Genomic DNA, 22,442 nt, shown 5'->3' with positions numbered 1-22,442 from the left:
CGTGAACACAACTGGGATGGAGACCTCCTGGGACTTGGCCCACCACCCAACTTCTAACATGATATCAGAGCCATGGGTTTAAGTGTAACCTCTAAGCTACTAGAGAAGCCAAGTTGATCCTCTGAGCTAAGAAAACATGGATAAGTTCAACCTCTTAGCTAAGAAAAAGTGGACAAGTTGGCACCAAAGGGGGGATGTTGAGAAAAGTGGTGTCAAAGCATAGCACTAGGAGATTTCCATAAAATGGATAGATCGGAGTTCCCAACACCTTAAGGTTTTGGGATCTAGATGGCTAGACTAGTTTGTGGGAAACTCCAGTTAAGCACATATTAATGTGGACATAACTAGGATGGGTAACCTCCTAGGACTTGGCCTCCCACCCAATTTCCAACTTTGATAATATATTAGTTTAGTGACCCGTGCATTGTTGCTTCCCCTCACACTCAAGCTGGGAAGCATGAGGAGTTACCATAGCTAAGTGAGGACTTAGCCATGTGGCTGTTCTGAGCAGAATAGTGTGCATAATAGTAGGGATTAGCTACTTCAATACTGTTAAATAGCTTTTAGCTCCATATTATTGATAATTTGAGCCAAATTTGTGTTACAAGATTCTGCTTTTATTTTAACCAAATCTAGAAGAGAAGGAGCAGAAGACTCTCTCTCTCTCTCTCTCTCTCTCTCTCTCCATCGCCATTTTGCCCTACCACAATAGGCTGCCATCGCTCAACATGGACATTGAAGCTTGGAAATGTTGCACTTTGTGATGCCCGAAGTTACACTCTGTGATGCCCTAAGTCGACTGACAGACGGTGAGTTCTGTTCTCTCTCTCTCTCTCTCTCTCTCTCTCCATCGCCATAGCCAAAACAAACACTGCGTGTCTTTCCTTTCCCCTTCGTCAATAGCCAGTTTTACAAGAAAATACTGGAAACTACACCATGGCTCCTTTGATCTTGGACATCGTCATCTTCTCTCCACCAGTAAGTTCCAGTGCCTCTCCTAAGAACATTTTCTGCCATTTCTTCTGCTAGATTTACTTCATCCGTATCAAACCCTACCTAGCTAATACAATAGCCCTGCCCCGTTGTACAAGTCAACCGGATTTGACAGATCGGCCTGTTTAGGTTTTTATGAATACGGCTCTCATCACAGAGATAGCCATAGTTCATAGTTTCTAACCAGAAGGAGAGTGCATTTGCTCTGAATAACTGGAAATTGAACAGCGCAAAGGGGAAAGAGCCCTCTGAATAGCCAGCCTGCAGTTGTGCTCACTGTCCTTAACAAGTCAAGAAGAAACGATTGGGGCAGCCTGTTAATGGTATTGTCAAAACAATGCTGCTTCACAATTCTGAATGTGTGGAAATTAGACTATGCACATGGAAACGGTCTTTTAAAATCACTGAACAAAACAAAGAATAGCCTGCAGTTGTGCTTGCTGCGGCTTCATTAGTTGGCTCGCATCTACCAGGTCTCTTCTCCGGAGCAGCCGCCTACATACAGAATGGCCAGGTCTCATCCTTGGGACAGCCGTGCCTCATCTAGGGGAGCCGGTTCTCATCGTGGAGCAGCCGGGTCATGCATAGGGCAGCCGCCTATACCATGGAGCAAACGATGGAGATCGTGGGCAGCCGTGGACTATAGTAGAGGCTTGGGTGCACATCAACAGCTCGTGGCCAAGGAAGGGATTGCATCGGCAAGCACACAGCAGCGTGGTACCCTTCGTAGTAGCAGAGGAAGCAAGTAGCAGGCTCTCTCTCACAATCTCTCTGTTCGCTCTTTCCCTTGCTCTTTCTTCTCTCCGGCAATCCCCTTGCTCTCTCACCCACAGCCTCTTCATCCTCATGTCTACCCCCCCAACCAGCCCATCAACAATGGCAAGGAAAAAGAAAGAAAAGGAGAGAAAACGCAGAAAACATCAGCAAACTGGATACCAGCAACAACAAGCAAAGCGGGGACACACACGCGGAGGATGACACTATCAAATACCACACGCGCTCCCGAAAGGGGGTGTTGGATACACCACGGAGCTCCACAAGCGGGCTCCAAACAGTTCTCCAGACAGCCCCCCCGACACAGACGGTATCCGCACTTTGGTACCAATGGTTTCTCCATCGATACCGATCTTGATGCCCTCCATAGGATTGCCATTGATCTCATCTTCCCCCTACCCCTACACAGTTATCTCTTCCCCCACTCCTCTTCCTGCCTAACTTAATAGATAACTAATCTATGAAGATTGATCAAAACATACTCAAGGTGGATCAAAGATTGTACAAGACATCATAAATATGAGGGACAAAAATTGGTATATGCAGAAAATTGATATGAGATTAACACAATAAGACTCTAATTGTAATTAGACATGAACCAAACTTACATAATCACTTGATCACGACTTGTACCTTATTTAGAGACTCCTCTACCCTATTTTTAGTTGCATGAGTGGCATGAACAACATGCACCAACCATTTGTAGGCTTTACACACCAACCACTGACCACTAGCCTATCAACCACATTTAAATTGGACTAAGGAGTTGGGATTACATTTATCCAACAGTATCCCAGACTCTGGGGGTACAGGACCACAGGGTGCTTGACGCATACAGAGCTGGCAGGGATCCCACCAGGCACCAGAGCCCCTAGTCATCCGATATTCAGGGATGCGCAGGCACGACTGATGGCTCTACGGAGGATAAGGGCCAAACTCAGGGATTACCCACAAGTTTTCATGGACGAGGACCTGACACCGTTACAGGTCACCGAGCGCAAGGTGCTCCTGACACAGAGAGATGCCCTCCGCAAGGAGGGCAAGTGGGCAGTGGTACGAGATGGACGTGTTATATCAGGACCCCTCAGGAGGCCACTCATGGCCCCCACCCTCACTCCGACTGCATGACGGGATGGGGCCCATGAGACACACAGACGAGAGGACACACTCCGGGTTGCAGTCTGGAATTGCAATGGTTCCTTGACTTCCTCTCCGGGGAACTTCCAGGAGGTCATCTCATGTAGAGATATAGTGTTCCTGACAGAGACACACCAGAGTCCAGAGTGAGGACTACCGCTTGTGATAGGCTACATTTGGGAGTCCGCCTTCAGGGACTAGACACGCTTGACAGGCGGTGTCAGGGGATCAGGTGGGGTAGCGGTTCTCGGAGAGCATCTCAGACGACATATCTCGGTTGAGAGACGCGATGCACATGCCAGATACTTATGGGTTTGCATCAGGAGTCCCCCTCTCAGAGATCTGTTTGTCGCAGTGTGCTACTTCCCACCTAGTGATTCAACATATGCTAGAGCTATCACGGGATCCGGAGTCTCCCCATTCGAGGATCTATCGGTAGATGTGTTAGAGTTTTCTAGCCGCGGGGAAGTCCTCCTAGTTGGAGACTTCAATGCGAGGACGCATGACAGACAAGCAGAGATCCTGGACTTCATTGAGGACCCCACCATCGTACACACAGTGCAGGCACAAGACCTAGACCGACATTCTGACGATGCTCACGCGCAGGTTACCAGGTACAGACGATGTTTACTGGATCTTCTTTCTGCTCATAGTCTGGTTATCTATAACGGTTTGCACATATGGCCTCTTTTGCATAGAGCCACATGCTTCCCCTTTGGGGGCACAGGTTGCAGCATCATTGACTTTGTCATGGGTCCTCCGGCTCTTATCCCCGACATTCATAGCCTTAGAGTTTCACACCCACTCCCATCTGCAGACCACTCACACATCACGTTCACCCTCACACGTATAACACACGAGCCTCCACCCAGATATCCAGATCCACAGCCATACCTCGAGATGTCAATTTTGGGTCAAAAATGGTGTTATTCTTTTAAGAACGACATTCCCAGAGATGAGAGCAAGATACGTGTGATCTTGGAATTGCCACCACCCATTAACTACAAGGGGGTGCAGAGATTCATGGGGCACGTAGGATATTATAGAAGATCCATCTTCCTGTATGTTGTATATGCCAGACCCTTGTATAAGCTGTTGCTAATTGTCTTTGAATGGATAGACGAATGCCAATCAGGATGCGAAAAATTGAAGAAGGCATTAGTGAGTGCACCCATCTTGAGATCTCCCAACTGGGATCTAATTTTCCATGTGCATATTGATGCTTCGGTATTTGCTATTGGATGCGGGTTAGCGCAGCTGAGAGAGCACAACATGGGCTTTCCTGTGACCTTTGCTAGTCATAAACTTAATGACGTTGAACACATTTACACAACTACTGAGACAGAGAGAGGTTAGCCATGGTATATGTTGTGAAGAAGTATAGATGTTATCTCCTGGCTACTAAGTTTGTTTTCTTTGTTGACCATCAAACTTTGCTTACTTGGTGAATAAGACTTGCACCATGGGGTGCATCACCTCGTTGCTCGTTCTTTTGGAATTTGATTTCATCATTATTGGGAATTTGATCTCACCATCACCATGGAATTTCTTGTGACCTTTGCTAGTCGTCAACTTAGTGACGTCGTACACAATTACATAACTATTGAGAGAGGCGTTAGCCATGGTATATGCTATAAAGAAGTATAGATATTACCTCCTGGCTACCAAGTTTGTTTTCTTTGTAGACCATCAAGCACCGCTTACTTGGTGAATAAGCCTTGCACCACGGGGCGCATCATCGATGGTTGCTCGTTCTTTTGGAATTTGATTTCACCATCATTGTGCGAAAGCAATCCGTGCATGTCTATGTCAATCACCTTTCCAGAATTCCGAATGGAGAACTCTCTCTAGGAGTGGAAGATGATCTTCCCGATGCTCCATTGTTCCACATTGACTATGTTTTTGTTGGCCCAGGGTCTGTCACACAGATTAGGTTAGGGTTTTACATATGATAATAGCCACCCTTAGCAATTCCGTTGCCTTTGTCATTGGTAGCAAAGGTTTCATCATTGTCACGCTGCACGGAAGACTTATTCTCACTCGTTTGTTCCTCTTGCAACAACAAACCCACCAACTCCTCAAACTATAGGGGTTGTGGGTTACCCCTAAGAGACAAAGTAAGAGAAGTTAGGAAATTCAGGTAGGACTGTGGCAATGATTGTAATGTCCTAGATACTAGTTCCTTTTGAGGAATGACCTCATCAATATAAGTAGTAGCTCCCAAAGATCTTGAATCTTTGTAAGATGATTGGGCATACTATCACCGTCATGCATATCTAGGTTCTCATGTTCTTTCTTGATATAGGCTACCCTAGCCTCATTTTTTTGCATGATACGGTAGTCAAAGAGATCAAAGCTATGGCCTGTGCATCACGTGCATCCCATCTTCTCTCCGTTCTTGAGTGGTAGAAGCAGGTGTTGGAGCCTGCCGAGCACCTCTGCCAGGAGTGGCAGGTGCAATGTCTGCAGGACAGGGCTCATCACCATCATTGACATAACCCTACAGACCCTTGGCAACCAGCAAGTTCTTGACCATAAAACTCCATAAGGAGTAATTGCTTCCATCAAGTTTCTCCTCTTGGAACAAAACACCAGATACATCTGTTGCATTTAGTAAAATGCACAGCTCACAAGAGCCGACAAGAGGCACAAATATCCTGTGTATGCAACCCAAATATGCACTGCTAGGCACAATGAGCACAAACTACCACCAAATGCAGTCACCAATACTTGTCCTACGCAAACCTGTTTGCAAGAAATTGAAGAAAAGAGTGGGAAAAGTGTTGATTTTGCACTTACAGATGTAATTTGTTAACATTGGAATAGTGTTGTGTGTAGATAGCCATTGCCGGGAAGCTTAGGAACCCCAAAATAAAAAAAGCTCCGAATTCTGGTAACTTTTGCAGCTTTAATTTTGTGCGCGCAGGTACAAAATGCCACGTCAACATTGTACGACCACCTCCAAACAGGTTCAGATTTTGCAGAGGTGATGTGCAGAGCGAACACGTGTGTGAAGAAAAAAATGAATTAGGGTTTGGTCGTACAGCTGTACGAACAAGTCGTATAGTTCAGATATTAGGATTTGCTGATTTGGACTGCACAGACAGATTTGGGGTGTCCTGTTATGTGCCCTGTATGAAAGGTTTGGGCAGATTCTGAGCAGAAACCCTAAGATGAGCAGAAACCCCAAAATAGAAGAAACCCTTAAAACAGCAGAAACCTGGCTCTGATACAAAATGTTGGCCCACAGGAACCTATTGTTAGGGTTTGTGGGGCAATGGAACCTCTCACACACATAGAGGAGGAAGAAGAACTTGCACGTAAATTCGCACAATAATGATAAATGGCAAGTACAAGTGATAATAATAAAACCTAGTCTAGGCGTTCTTTCGCACCAAACGTCAAGGGGGGAACCCGTAGGACAAAAGTGCCCTTGGAGTTAGTGCCTGTTCACATGCAGCCCTACATATAAGCATATGCCTTCACTAATCAATTAAAATTTGAAAGTTTATGTGAGCTCATCTTAGCTCTAAAACAACCCAAAACTGTATGTGAGGTTGATTCAAAAGCTAAATGTTATTCCTAGGTTTTATTATTATAAAAATTGCGATTATTTTTTTTTCTCACCCCCTTTTTAGAAGGATAAGTTCTATTCAAACTCATGTCCCAGCTGATAGAGCTCCCAACTCACTCTATTGCTGGGTTATTGTCCCACCCCAATGTTATGACTAGTTATATATTTTTGCTTTATTCTATCTTTCAAAGAGCAAGCCAATAAATAAATCATAATATGCAATCTTTTGTAGGTTTGAAAGTCATAAACCACTTTCTCATAAAGCTAAGGCGGGGAAGTTGGTAACATTTGGAGGGCAACCTCAGTGATGGCTTTGCTTAGAGTGAGACAAGATTAAAGGCAAAATTGAAAATAAAGGGACAAGGTTAGTACACATGTTCCATTTATTCATCTCGTTTTTAATTCATTAATTTGAGTTTGTCTTAAGCTGGCAGAATTTTCACTTGAAGTTGTTTTGTTTTGTGTAGGTTCTCAGCTCCATGGACAATAATAGCAGCCCTGACAGAGAAGCTTCACCGGACTGGCTTCGCACCTTCCAGGTTTTTTTTAAAAAAAGCCACAGATGAAATTTAATGTTGAAACTAAATGCTTTTTTAGCCACACAGATGAAATTAAACTTCGAACCTAAATGCTTTTTTTCTATATCAGAAATCTTTTGATCATTGGAGGCGGCCTCGTGATCCATAGTTTAAAACAACACCCCCCCCCCACCCCCCCGGCGCATGGGCACACACATACAAACATGCATGCATGCACGCATACATACACACACACATATTGTAACTATAAGTTTGTGTCAGTATAGGGGATGTGGCACAGGTTTTTCCACAATTAGGTTTTTCTCCAGCCATGTAATCGACTGAAATGTTGAAATGGGACGCTTTCTTAGCATAAACTGTCTGATTAACAGACCCATGATTTATTTATATATTTGTACGCTTGTATAGTACACAGACATGTGGACATGGACACACACATGCCCCCCCCCCCCCCCCCTCACACACACACACACAAAAAAAAAAATAAAAAATCCACACCCCTACCTACTTACACACACATGTATGTGTACAGGTTCAACCATGCATGCAAATTAAATGGTGGTAAACTGTATAATCATCACGGTGAACCATAATCTGATTTACTAAATTATTCAATTGCCAAGCAGGCAGTCCAACCTTTCTTCTCAAGATTGCAACTTCTCACTTGCAAAAGCAATTATTTGCCCACTCTAATTGGCAATGGAGCCAATGGCAAACTTGTTGGCATAGCATTCAACTCTAAATTATCAAGCTAAAGCAGCAGTGATAAAGTCAGGGCCTACTTGAGTTTTTAAAGTTATTGGCTAACAGATGTTGGATCTTAACATCAGTATGTGAGAGGTAAGGTGATTCTTATAAAATTTGTATATATCCATATGAAGTTTGAACATCTCAAGTATCTGAAGATGGTGCGAAGTCTTAAGCACTGGTCAAATGCACTTCTAGAGAACTGCAACAGCTTGAGCAGGAGATTGATTCTTGGTCAAGCAGCAGTCACAGACATCCCCGCCTCTAATGTGGACATCATGGGTTAGAGCTAGAGCTAGGGCTAGGGCTAGAGAGTAAAGATGCCCTAACATGAGCCTTATTCAGGGAGAAAACATAGCCACAAAATGAATAATGAGGTGGTTAGTTTAGAGAACCATATCAGGCGGCTGAGTTGCACATGACTAATCAGCTACAACCAGTTTTTGATTGATTTTTTTGGACCAGCCAAACATGCCTTTTTTGGAGGTAGGGTCCAGACATCTCTAGTAAGCTTGAAGACCTAGTCACCCTTGTTTAGACAACCCAAGCAATTACTGCTGGTAGCTAATTGGGTTAAAGACCTGGCCAATCAGCATTAGAAGGAATGCCCCCCCCCCCCCCCCCCCCCCCCCGCCCGGGCACGCACGGCCGACCTCACACAAACAACCTCTCTTTCAATTGTTGTGCTCTATCAGCTCCGGACGGCTCGTCTGGAATGTGGCACAAGATGGGGGATGTACACTAGGAATGAGATCAATATGGTGATCCTCGGGGGGCTGGGATGGGGGTAACTCCTCGGGCATTTCTGTACTGAAGAGAAGTCCACGCTCAGAATGTGTTGCCTATTTGGTGCCAAGCCTTTCACTGACTTTGTAGCTCATACGGTATACATGTGTGACAACCCTTGTGTATCGCTTGCTTCATTTGAAGGGCGGATAACACTGTATGCGGTGTGCTTACTAGAGATTGCCTGAAAGAAATTTTGACTATCCAGAAAGATGACCACGAAGAAGAGATGGCAGAAATACATGGAGATGGCTAAGATGAAGGAACAACATGCTAGACAGTTAGATGGAAGGGAGCAAGAGATTGCCAGGCTCAATGTGGAGAAATACAGGTCAGGAAGAAGGAAGAAGGCGAAATTAGTCCCTCCATCCTCTTTGAAGTTGGAAAGCTCAAGGTGAAGCTCCAGAAGGACATTGTGGAGACCAAAAGGGAGATTGAACGAGGTGGGCTGCAGTAGTGATGAAAGAAGTTGAGGAGTGTACAGAGGTCACCAAGAGACACATGACACGACACACACCCACTATTATTCATGACACGATTGAGGATAAAAGGAGGAAGATTGGGGCATTACATGTGTGTGGTTGGGCTGCAAGAAGGGGAGTCTGCCAAGGTAGAAACCACCATACTATGTCGGAAAATGGGCATAGAAGGCACATCATCTATGGATGCATGTAGCAGGTAGGGACACCGCACATGCCCACCCACTACTAAAATTCAAGGACACTTTCCGGCAAGCATTCTTGGATCATAGAGCAGCCCTCAAAGGTGAGAAAATTTATCTTGGTGATGACCTCACTCCCCACAGGTGGAGCATAAGAAAATGAGTATGCCACATGTGCTTGAAGCCCGTAAGGCGGGGAAGTGGGCATATAGAGATGGCACAGGTGGAGCATAGGAAAATCAGCATGCCGCAGGTGCTTGAAGCCTGTAAGGCGGGGAAGTGGGCATATAGAGATGGCAAGGTCATCATCACATACAGACGTCCCAAATACGGACATGGGATCTATGGGACCACACATATGAGGATGGCAGTCTGGAATCCCAAAATGGGATTTTGTGGTTAGACATTGGGGGGTCAAGGAGACTTTCACACGATGGGACTGTTAGCAAGTGTAGACATTTGACTTCTAGGGAGATGCCATTATGTTGTCAGAAATTGACTTGGCTGAGATGGGCCTTCAAAGGGCCAACCAGGATATGGGGAATGCAACACCTTATGGTAGACACTTCTTGGAGATGGGGGCTATGCATGAGCTGGTTATATATAATGGGCTGTCCAGATGGCCGCAATCGGACAGCTTTACATCTTTTCCGCATGGGGGAAGCACTAGTACGGTGGATTACCTCATGGGGTCTCCCGCTCTCATACCACACATCCCAGACTTCACCATCCCTCCTCTCCCTATACTAGCTGACCACGCATTACTTTTTTTCAAAAACTCATGCCCCACCTTACCACCCACACCCACACCCCTTGCCACCACCTTCACCCGGATTCATTTCCATCATGATCTTGACCACATTCATGAGGACCACCTCTCCCGCCACATTTCAGCTCTCAACTTATCCCACCATTACATCCCAGCTCTCCTCCATCATCCATGACTTCGCCCACGCCAGCTTCCAAGTTCCCCTACACATGCTCCACAGCAAGTTTGCCAGTGGGATCCCAACCCTAGAATGGATGGTATGATGAAGAGTGCAAAACCATCAGGCTTTGCCTCTTACGCGAGAGGGAACATGGGCTGATTTCAGCACATAAGATGCAACACATCTTCTTTCAGTTTTCCATGGCTCAGTATATCCATGGGACCATTGTATTACTTTTGGTCTCATAGGACCTTGGGGTCTTCCGTAGATGTTAATAGAACTCTTGCAGCTAGCCCACATGAAAGAAGTTATGCCCGAGATAAGGGCAGCCCGAGAGAAAGGGAAAGTGGCCTTCTATAGAGATGGTAGTGTGGTGATTATGGAGAGGCGCTCTTCATGACGTCGCGAGACCTATGGGACTACACTCAAAGTTGCTACTTGGAATTGTAATGGATCTCTACGCCTTGATGTAGGGGCTTTTGAGGATAGTTTCACTGGGAGGGATATCATCTTCTACTCTGAGACGCATCAGGCTCCTGGACAGTCCATGCCACATGTTAGTGGATACCGATGGGAGACAGCTTGTAGACAGGAGACTCGTTGAGAGCATAGAGGACGGGGCTCAGGAGGAGTGGCAGTATTGTTTAGAGAGGAGCTGCAGCCACTGATACATATAGTCCGTAGAGATGAGCAGGCTAGGTACATGTGGGTTAGACTGAGGGCAGAGACGGGCAAATATCTCTACATTGCTATATGCTATTTTGTTCCTAGTACATCAGTGTATGCATCACCTAGAGGGCAGTCTCCCTTTTCTATTTTGGATGATGACATTTGGGAGTTCTCCAGGGATGGTGACATCATTCTCCTGGGGGACTTCAATGCCAGGACCGCCCATAACTAGACAGTATTTTATGATACCTCAGAGGAGATGTTGAGGGAGCTTGATGTTAGGGATATGGGCCTATCTAGACTCTCACAGGATGAGGAACACACTGAGTATGGGCGGTATTTGATAGACATGGGGACTGCACATGGATTGGCCATCCTGAATGGCCTACAGAGATTCCCGGCAGCGGGCGGTTTCACTTGCTTTCCACATCGGCATGGTGCTAGTACAGTGGACTATGTTATGGCTCAGCCCAGTGTCATTCCCTCTTTTTAGGATTTTATGGTAGGCACTAGGCCGGTTGGAGTAGCAGTGGATCATGCTATCTTGTCATTCACTCTCACATTTCAGTTCAGCACAGCTCCATTGGGACAGATCTCCACACACACTCGTTATACCTTTACGAGGGAGACTGACACCGTGTACACGGATGAGATATATAGATGCTTATGTGCCGAGGAGCCGGGACGGCCATTAGATGAGCTCGCTCAGATAGAGGCATATCCCCATAGTCAGCCTACACGGAGACGATCTAGGAATATGCCCCAGAACAACTGGTATGATGAGGAGTGCAGAGAGATGAGGATCAGATTACAGAGAGAGGTGCTCATGGGTGTTACCACTCACAGACAGTCACGGATTACCTTCCGGCGCCTAGTGCGACGGAAGAAGAGGGCTTATCTTGCTCAATTAGAGAGGGATTTGTATCAGTTATTTATGAGTCAGGACTCAGGCGAGGCATGGAGACTATTCCATGAGCATTCACCATCACCAGCCATTACCTCCACCACAGAGATTTGGGGTGAGTATGCAGCATCCCTGTACACAGCACCAGAACAGCCACCCCTGCCAGACCCATCGGAGCCAGGCCCAGAGACATGTGCTTTCTTTACTGCTGAGATGGTAAGGAAAGCTATTGACAGGATGAGGACTGGGAGAGCATATGATCATGATGGTTTGCTAGCAGAGCACTTTATTCATGCCAGAGATATGCTTGCAGAGCTTATTGCTATGATGTTTAACTGAGCCATGTGTGAGGGTTTTCCTGAGACTTGGAATATGTCCACGATTGTGCCTATCTTCAAGTCAGGGGAGACAGTGGAGTATACAGATGCATATACTTACCTGGATGTGGTTTTTAGTGGCCCACTATTTTCCTTGAGGAGAGCAGCGGAGACCAGATTGACCAGAGCTTATGCAACATTGGGGAGACTAGAGAGGATGTGTTTGCAGGTTCAGTTTCAGGAACCTCGAACAAAGCTCTGGCTCTTTGACACTTTGGTCACTTCAGCCATGCTATATGGAGTGGGGAGATGGGGACCCTCAGTGGATCACCACAGCCGAGCTGGTAGCACTAATGGATGGAGATGTATGGAGAGGCCCTTGGTTTCTATGATTTCCCGGATGATTAGGGCCAAGGCCTCCGTACCACATGATATTATCCGCGCAGAGATGGTTGCCCCCCCATTGGTAGTAGAGGCACTCACTCGATCAGTCTCCTTTATACATAGCACTTGGGCTCTCCCTAGAGATAGATATGCTCGCTTAGCCCTGGAGTCTTCACGATAGTTGGCATCACAGGGAGACGGATCATGTTGGTATGCACAGATGACAGCTTGGTTCCAATTGCATGGCTTTAGTATGGACAGGCTACCTCCATTTCAGTACTCCCTGGATTCACCCTCCCTCTCTCTCACACGGGTAGAGATTACCAGACTTATCAGGCAAGACTTGACTCAGCTGGACACTAGGAGGACATGGATACAGCCGACACACGAGCTTGGCACGAAGATGGCTTTCTATAGAGATCATCTTCTCCAGCTCACGGAGGATGGGTTTGTGATTAGACCCAGCTAATGGATACTCATCTTTCTCATGGGGTACGGTGTGCTATTGGTCAGATGCGCACATCCTCACACCAGCTAGAGATTGAGACTGGTAGATCCAGAGGAGTACGAGCTGAGGCTAGGATTTGTCAGTTGTGCCAGATGGAGCCAGAGACAGAGTTACATAACATATGTCACTGTCGAGTATAGTATATACTATGAGATACGAGGCCATTTTCACTGCCTGTTCAGAGAGGGTTTCAGACCACTTTCCAGAGTCATGAGATACCAGGATCAGAGATGCCTCGGATTATACTTGTTGGATCTGCGTAGACATAGAGAGGGTCTCTTGAGAGGGAGGGGATCAGAGAGGGAGAGACACCTACAGAGGCAGATTATAGACTTCTTTTGACCAGAGATTGAGCAGTCAGGCTAGCAGGCATTGCAGCTAGCCCCAGAGTATAGCCGCACCAGAGGTACACTGATTGATGCACTACGACAGCCATAAGCTGCGTGCTTTTTGCCCCTTTTCACTCTTTTTTGCTCCCCGTCTCTGCTCTGCTGCACTACGACAGCCACAAGAAACACAGTGCATAGTCGCCCTCTATCCATTTTGCACTTGTGCCCTGCGCTGTGCGCCCTCTGCCCATTTCGTACCTGTGCAACCCCTACGCCTCCCCTTTTGCTGCTGTGCGTTGCGCTGCTCTGTGCTGTCTGCCTCGCACCTGGCCCATTTCGTACCTGTGCAACCCCTACGCCTTCCCTTTTGCTGCTGTGCGTTGCGCTGCTCTGTGCTGTCTGCCTCGCACCTGTGCGCCCTCTACCCGTTTCGTACCTGTGCTGACTGCCTCCCTTTTCCCACCCACCCTTGTTCAGGCCCCCAAGGCAGCAACCAGGGGGAAATATCCACAATGAATCTACAGGAGCTGGAGGCATACATCAAGACAATGGAGGACAACACCAAGGAGTTATTGGGCGAACAAAAGAAGGTGCTGGACAGGGTCCTGAACCAACATGAAAAGCAGCTGGAAGGCCTCCGCAAGGAGATACAAGGAAAGAACAACAAGATTGAAGAATTGGCAGCACAGGTGAACACCAGGAGGAGGTGATTCAGATGTTGAAAGAGACCCAGCTGCAACAACAAGGAATGCCAGAGGCTGCCCCAATGATAGGGGAACTCCGGGCAGAAATGGAAGCCATGGTCAAGGACCATACAGTGGAGGAAGGGGAACTGAATATTCAGGAGGGTCAAAGGACTGACTTGGAGTAGTTGAAAGCTGCGGGAGGAACTGCAGACCACTAAGACAGAGTGGGTGGAAGTGGTGAAGAAGCGCAAATCCCTAGAGAGCATCATACATGAGACTCGAGGAGGAGAAACGCAGGAAGGATAGTGCCGTCCATGTGCGAGTGCGGGGGCTACAGGCGGGGGCTTCCCCCAAGGAGGATGCCATGGCGCTTTGCCAGATGCTAGGAGTGGATGGGATCGCCCCCCCCTCTGCAGATACATGGAGGGCAGGCAAGGATATGACATGAGAGCGGCCCCTCATCATTAGATTCCCTGATGCCACTAGCAGATAGGCCTTCTTAAACAGGCGGGCTGCCCTCAAGGGCACAAAGGTGTACATGGCAGATGATCTCACTCCAGCACAGGTGGCACACCAGCGTGAGGTGATGGTGACAGTTCATGAGGCCCGCAGAGCAGGCAAGTGGGCTATCTACAACGATGGTAGGGTCATTATCACTGAGCGCCGTCCCAAATAGGGACGCGGGGTCTATGAGACCAAACACCTTAGTAGTATGGAACTGCAATGGCATGCTGTGGTCGAATCCAAGAGGCTTGAGCGAGATTCTCATAGGTAGGGATGCCATTTTTTATACAGAGACTCATCAGAGCCCTGAGAGGGGCTTACCATACATAGCCGGGTATGAGTGGGAGTAAGCACATCAGGAGGAGTACGTGGCTCTGGAGGGGTAGCTGTCCTTTTTAGATCCCATCTTCGATAGATTCTCAGTATCATCCGGAAGGACGAGGATGCATGGTATCTTTGGGTGCAGCTACAGCTTAGCAGTGACAAAGCCATCCACATTGCTGTGTTATTTTGCACCATAACACTCCCCTTATGCCGCACAGCATGGCAAGCCACCATACTTACCATTATATGGGGATATCATGGAGTTCTCACAGCTGGGGAAAGTCCTCTTGCTCGGGGATTTTAACGCCAAGACGAGAAGTCAACACGTCCCACTACTCGATCTCAACAGGTCCCACTACTCGATCTAGATGACAGCAAACCAATCGGTCCCACACTAGATTATACAGGCAGAGTTTGCTGCAGCGGCAATGGTAGTTGATGCACTCTTCTAGATAGTCACATACCTCCATCGCATCAGTCACATGGATCCCCACAGGTACTCGAGGCTTGCTTTGGAGTCCTCAAGTTAGCTAGCACTTGAGGGCCACTCTGGAGTATGGTATGCACTAGTTTCCACTTGGTTCTCAGTATATGGGCTCCGCATGGACTGCCTACCCCCCCTTCCGTACAGTTTGGACTCCCCTTTTCTCCGGCTGTCTCACAAGGATACCAACCAGGTTATCTGGCTAGATCTTCTCAGCCTCTACACCTAGTGCACATGGATCACACCTCCAGAGCTCCCCACGAAGATGCACTTCTACAGAGATCACTTCCTCACACTCACTAAGGATGGATTCATCCAGCAGCCGGGCTACTTGAGTGTTCACATGTCCCATGCCATGCGGATTGCGATTGGCCAGATACGGGTTTCATCCCACTGCCTCAGAGTGGACACAGGTAGAGTTGAGCGCATCTTAAGAGCCGGGAAGCTCATACGGAGACCGAGAGGAGAGGATTTGTCGATTATGCCACACAGAGGTTGAGATGGAGGAGCATTACATATGCTGTTGCCTAGTATACTATGAGATCTGCGGGAGGTTTCACTGTCTATTTCGTGAGGGGTTTGGTCCACTCTTTAGGATCATTGACTTCCAGGACCAGCGTTGCCTAGGCCTCTTCTTGCTTGAGCTCCATAGACACAGGGACACCTTCTTGATAGAGCTTCGGCCCTAGCCACCCGCCCCCTCCCTCGTCAGCCAACCATCACCAGTTTCCTCCGGACCCAGGAGGTGGAGGACACCGATGTAGTGGATCTTGTGGACCCTCCACGGGCTACTCTGGACCTACCTTGCTCGAGAGGAGTTACCTCGGACCGAGCCTCCGCACTCCAGCATGCCCGACGCCTCTACCCCCCCCCCCCCCCTGTCGGCCACGATCACCTCATCAGCTCCCTGATACAGGACATGCTCCATCACTATCGAGCTACCTTTCCACGTGACATAGCTAAGGGAGACCTCTCGGCCATGCTCAGTAGCCCCATGCTTGATATTTTGGAGAGTGGTATACCATCTACTCGGAACTGATGTTGCTCTCATGTTTCTATGTTCTTAGTATTCCATGATGAGTTTCCATGGATAGTTTTGTATCACCCCAGTGAGATAGCTATGTTTATGTTTTCTTTTTGTTTTATTTTCCATTCCATGATGAGATATGCAATGGACATTATTGTGTCACTTTGGTCTCATAGGCCCATTTGGCCTTTAGTAGACGCTTAATATCTCTCTCTCTCTCTCTCTCTCTCTCTCTCTCTCTCTCTCTCGTGTGGAGAGGAGTTGATTGATATGTCAGGATTTATACACGTCATACATGGATTGATCCTCCACAGCCTCTTCTTGTGAAGAGGCAGCACTACCACGATCATTTCTTACAGCTCACAGAGGATGGGTTTGTGCAGAGACCGAGTTACATGGATGTATATATTTCTCATGCCATCTGCACTATTATTGGGTAGCTTCGGGTGTCTTCACACACTCTAGAGATAGAGGCAAGGAGAGCTACAGGAGCCCCGAGGGAGACTCGTATCTGCAGATTGTGCCACATAGAGGTGGAGACAGAGGAGCATTATTTTTGCCATTGCCCAGTATACTTTGAGATCCGGGGGAGATACCACTGTCTTTTGAGGGAGGGATTTGGTCCACTCAGCACAGTTATGTAGTTTCATGATCAGAGATGCTTGGGGGGATTTTTGATGGAGTTACGACCTCATAGAGAGCGGCTATTACAGCAACTCCCACAGCAGCGGGATACTACATCGAAGACACGGATCACTACCTGCTTCTAGCCACTCGGTGGTGGGACATCCTCCACAGCTCCTTCGGTCCAAACCCGGGTCACTCGGAGACGCACTATCTCTACATCTACCAGCAGAGGAGTGACATTAGCCCGAGCGAGAGAGCTACGATCGAGGAGATGCCCCCGCCCACTTGGCCCTCACCCCCCAGGTCTCCGCCAGACACAGATTGATGAGATCTTGAGGAGACATAGCAGAGAGGACAAACCCCAGATTGATCTAGCATAGATTGGGAGATATCTTGCCCCTAGCCCGATGTATGACATCCTACACCCACCAGTCATTGGCGATTCTTTGGCTCCTTTTCTTGCACACCTGTTTAACAGGGCACTAGCAGAGGGTTTGCCTGCGGAGTGGACGATGCACACCATTGTGCCGATTCACAAAACAGGGGATATGCTCGATCCGAGCAACTACAGGACGGTTATGGTACAGTGTTGGAGCAAGAGCTTAGCTTATATGCTGAGCGAGCAGGTTTACGCTAATCAGGGCAGGCAGGCTTCAGGAGAGCTTTCTCTACCACTAACCATGTATTCACTTTGAGATGTATGATTGATCAGGCCAGAGTGAGGAAGAGAAAGCTCTATTGCTGCTTTGTGGATTTCCGCAAGGCATTTGACACAGTACCACGAGAGAGGCTCTTTCAGCGCCTGAAGTCTCTTGGCATACCAACAGATGTGACATGGGGCATCTATGCATTATATGAGCAGGTTTTTGGGCGAGTCAGATGTCCAGGAGGTATGTCCGAGACTATTGCTAGCACCATTGGTGTGAAGCAAGGATGCCCACTTTCCCCCACGCTATTTGGGTTATACATTGATAAGGTGGCTGACTTCATTACACGGGGAGGCGGAGATGGAGTTGATTTAGCAGGTACCTCAGTACATATTATGCTTTATGCTGATAATATTGTATTAGTGTCTGAGTCTCCAGGTGGTCTACAGCAGCATCTACATGCACTCCATGATTTCTGCACACAGAGGGGTCTTACTGTGAACCTTGGGAAAACCAAGGTTATGGTCTTTCATACATCGAGACAGGGCAGGGGTCAGCTGACATTCACTCTCGCAGGACGCCAGGTGGAGGTGGTGACATCATACGTGTACCTAGGGGTTACCTTCTCTGCACCAACCACACGCTTCACCATGGGTTCAACAGCCAGAGCTAGATTGACACTGGGATATGCAGCATTGGCTATGCTAGAGAGACAGTGCCACCAGGCGCATTTTTAGGAGCCCCGGACGAAGGGGTGGCTATTTGACACATTAGTCACACCAGCATTGATATATGGAGCAGCGGTATGGGCGCCAGGCCTTGCTACCCATTGGTGGACACAGATAGAGAGACCACAGGCCCTCATGATGGCACGCATGATACGCAGCAAACCGTCAGTACCTCATGACATTATCCGAGCAGAGTTTGCTGCGCCTTCTATGATGGTAGAGGCCATATTTCAGACTATATGCCTGCTAGACAGATTCAGAGAGATGCCACAGGACAGATTGTCATACAGAGCTTTTGAGGCATCTAGACAGCTGGCTGAGGCAGGAGACAGAGGATCATGGTATGCACAGGTCACACATTGGTTCTCACAGCATGGCCTAGACATGGATCATCTACCACCATTCCTGTATGACAGGGATGCACCAAATATCCGTCTCTCTCATAGTGAGAGGAAGAGAGTATTGAGACAGGATCTATGGCAGCTCTATACACGAGAGACATGGATATCGCCTACACAGCCTCTTTCATCGAAGATGCTATACTACAGAGATCACTTCATGCGTATCACTGATGATGGATTTATTAGAGAGGCCTAGATACATGGAGGGCTTTTTACCACACGGCTCCCGAGTGGCTATTGGTCAGCTTAGAGTTTCATCACACCGAGTGAAGAGTGAGGAGCATTATGTATGCAGATGTAGAGCATATACAGCCATGAGAGAGAGATATCCCATTTTATTCAGAGAGCCACATTCCCTACCCCAGATCTTTGAGGCAGCAGACCAACGCATACTGGGGAGATTCATTCTAGACATACAGCGCCACAGAGAGACATCATTACAGGCTCAGATAGCTCCAGAGGGGGGATGACAGACACAGATTACTACATTTTTTCAGAGATCCATCCCACTCCCAGCCCCTACACGGCAGGGAATTACTCTTCAGAGAGCAGAGACACTCAGAGCCCGCAGGAGACAGAGGACACCTGGCTTTCGGACACCACGCCTATACCAGAGAGAGATGACAGAGATCAAAGCTCAGTTTCACAGAGAGGGTGCGGAGCGACTGGTTCGCTCGCTTCAGAGCACACCCAGGCATGTTCTTCAGGGAGCTGTGGACACCCCCTTCATTGATGTATACCATTTTATACCCCCAGTATGGTACAGGATGGAGCTAGCTAGGTTGCATATCATGATTGTATACTCCATGCATATAGCTTTGCATTCTCCTAGTAGTAGAGCTCCATCCCCTCCACCACTCTTTGTACTTATTGCACACCTAGATTCAGCTTTTTAGTTCAGTACTTTTTCATTTTGTTGGGATGACAGAGGATACCCCATACAGGTACACACCGATTTGTCTCATAGGCCGAGTTCGGTCTTTTGGAAGACGTTAATAAAATCTTTCTTTCTTTCTCTCTCTCTCTCTCTCTCTCTCTCATCCTATGTGTCCCTTGGTGTCACTTGCAGTGGCCCACGCTTCACCATGCTTCCCGCAACACATGCTAGAGTGACACGGGGATATGCAGCCTTGAGCTTACTTGAGCGACATTGCATCTAGACACATTTCCAGGAGCCCAGGAGAAAGGGATGGCTTTTTGACACCCTCGTCACATTAGCCTTCATGTATGGAGCAGCCTTCTGGGGGCAGATTTATCCGATGAGGATTGGCAGTGAGTCGAGAGGCCCCGGGTCATGAGGTTCTCTCGTATGATCCGCAACAAACCATCAATCCCACACTAGATTATCCAAGCAGAGTTTGCTGCAGCTCCGATGGTAGTTGATGTCTTCTAGACAGTCACATACCTCCATCGCATCAGTCACATGGATCCCCACATGTACCTGAGGCTTGCCCTGGAGTCCTCAAGACAGCTAGCATTTGAGGACTACTCTGGAGTATCGTATTCACTAGTTTCTACTTGGTTTTCAATATATGGGCTCCGCATGGACCGCCTACCCCCCCTTCAGTACAGTTTAGATTCCCCTTTTCTCCAGCTCTCACCAGGATACCAACCGGGTTATATCCGGTTTGATCTCCTCAGCCTCTACACCCATTGCACATGGATGACACCTTCGGAGCTCCCCATGAAGATGCACTTCTACATAGATCACTTCCTCACACTCACTAAGGATGGATTCATCCAGCAGCCGAGCTACTTGAGTGTTCACATGTCCCATGCCATGCGGATTGCGATTGGCTAGATACGGGTTTCATCCCACGGCCTCAGAGTGGAGACAGGTAGAGCTGAGTGCATCTTCAGAGCTGGGAAGCTCATACGGAGACCGAGAGAGGAGAGGATTTGCCGATTATGCCACACAGAGGTTGAGACAGAGGAGCATTACATTGCCGTTGCCCAGTATACTATGAGATGTGCGGGAGGTTTCATTGTCTATTTCATGAGGGATTTGGTCCACTCTCCAGGATCATTGACTTCCAGGACCAGTGTTGCCTAGGTCTCTTCTTGCTTGAGCTCCATAGACATAGGGACACGTTCTTGATAGAGCTTCGGTCCTAGCCACCCTACCCCCTCCCTTGCCAGCCAATCATCACAAGTTTCTTCTGGACCCAAGAGGTGGAGGACACCGATATAGTGGATCTTGTGGTCCCTGCACGAGTTGCTCCGGACCTACCTCGCCCGAGAGGAGTTACCTTAGACCGAGCCTCCGCACTCCAGCCCCCCGACACCTCTCCCCCCTCCCCCCCCCCGTTCGGCCATGATCACCTCATCAGCTCTAGATCTAGGACATGTTCCACCGCCATCGAGCTACCTTTCCACGTGACATAGCTAAGGGAGACCTCTGTTTGCTGCTGTAGTTGCTGCTGTTGTCCCAACTGCCTATGTAACTCGCGGTGGGTGCCCGGGGGACTAGGGCCTTTGACACACTTGTTGATACCATCAATGCATATTAAAACATTTAAACATAGCCACAGCCTTAACACATATCCATCATCACTTTGCATGAAACATAAAAGCTGGACAAAACGTCCACAAATGCTGAAAATGGAGCTTGCACATGTGACACCACATAGAGGCCGGAATGGGCCGACCCCCCCCCCCCCCCCCCTTGGAGTATTTTTTTACCCAAGGAGAATAATATCATGTACAAGCTTTGAGGGCCTTACTCTCCCCACGGGAGATGCCGGATTATCCATATACAAATGCCATAACACAGCCCAACACGAGGCTACCAAGCCGGTGCCGAGCCAACAATATAATCCATATACCTCCGTGTGGGTACTGATTCTTCCCCAAAAACCATGGGTCTTCATGCAATAGAGCTGGTACAACAAGTACAACTCTCCATTTAGCCGGTACAGTGGCTGGTACAGCAGGTACAATGGCTGGTACAGCCGGTACGGTTGTTGGTACAGTAGGTATAGCAAGTACAAATGCTGGTACAGCATGTACAATGACTAGTACAGTAGGTACAATGGTCGGTACATCAAGTACAGAAGCTGGTACAATCGGTACAATGGGTGGTACAGCAAGTACAACAAGTACAAGGGTTGGTACAGCCAGTACAGTGGTTGGTACAGCAGGTACAAGGGCTTGTACAGCCATTACAGTGGCTGGTACAGCAAGTACACGGGTTGGTACAACAAGTACAATGGCTAGAAATCATAATAAATGATTAAATACCCTTGCCTTCAGTATTTCTTTGCGATGGAAGCCTCCAAAACAGTCCCCAACAGCCGATATTCTTCATGAGCAGCCTTCAAGAGAGAGAGAAAGAGAGTAGCCATCATTAGGGAAGCCTTCAACGGTTGAAGAGGCTAGTGTGCAGCAAGAGAGCCTCTATTAATGAAGAGAGAGGGCTCCAATTTATAGATTTGGGCCTCCCATGAGCTAAAATTGCAAGAGAAGGCTACAATGACAAGTGGAGAGCCACACAATAGCTGAAGTGACAAGTGTGAGGCCACTTGTCTTACTTTGATCCACTTTCTAACAAGTGTCAGGCCACTTGTCTCACTTTGGTCCACTTTCTTGCCACATGTCCCAATCTAAGAGATGGGTCCTTCCATAAACTTTATCTCTAAAAATATCCCAAGTGGTAGACATTCTGTCATAGGCACTTTGCCAACTCTTGGTATCTGCTCAATTCCAGATGTAATGACGCGAAGAGAATTTCCATCGGAGTCGGGCCAAAAATAGCAACTTCTAA

General features: G+C 47.8%; 1 protein-coding gene across 1 annotated transcript in view; it reads left to right on the top strand.

The window, feature by feature from the left end:
• The first annotated feature begins 270 nt into the window (after window positions 1-270).
• The window catches only part of BIN4 (double-stranded DNA binding protein), a 69,166-nt gene continuing 46,994 nt past the window's right edge, over window positions 271-22,442 (top strand). Inside the window, exons 1-3 of the mRNA XM_086784776.1 lie at window positions 271-809; window positions 6,711-6,842; window positions 6,946-7,017. Of these exons, the coding sequence (XP_086640902.1) occupies window positions 6,958-7,017 (60 nt within the window). The 5' untranslated portion in view covers window positions 271-809; window positions 6,711-6,842; window positions 6,946-6,957. The remainder of the gene's footprint in view (window positions 810-6,710; window positions 6,843-6,945; window positions 7,018-22,442) is intronic.

This window comes from Cibotium barometz, chromosome 47 (assembly GCF_041138505.1).
Source record: "Cibotium barometz isolate CiBa-2024 chromosome 47, ASM4113850v1, whole genome shotgun sequence".
Lineage (NCBI taxonomy): Eukaryota > Viridiplantae > Streptophyta > Polypodiopsida > Cyatheales > Cibotiaceae > Cibotium > Cibotium barometz.
Note: the sequence above shows the minus strand (reverse complement) of the source record. Positions and strands in the feature narration are given on the sequence as shown.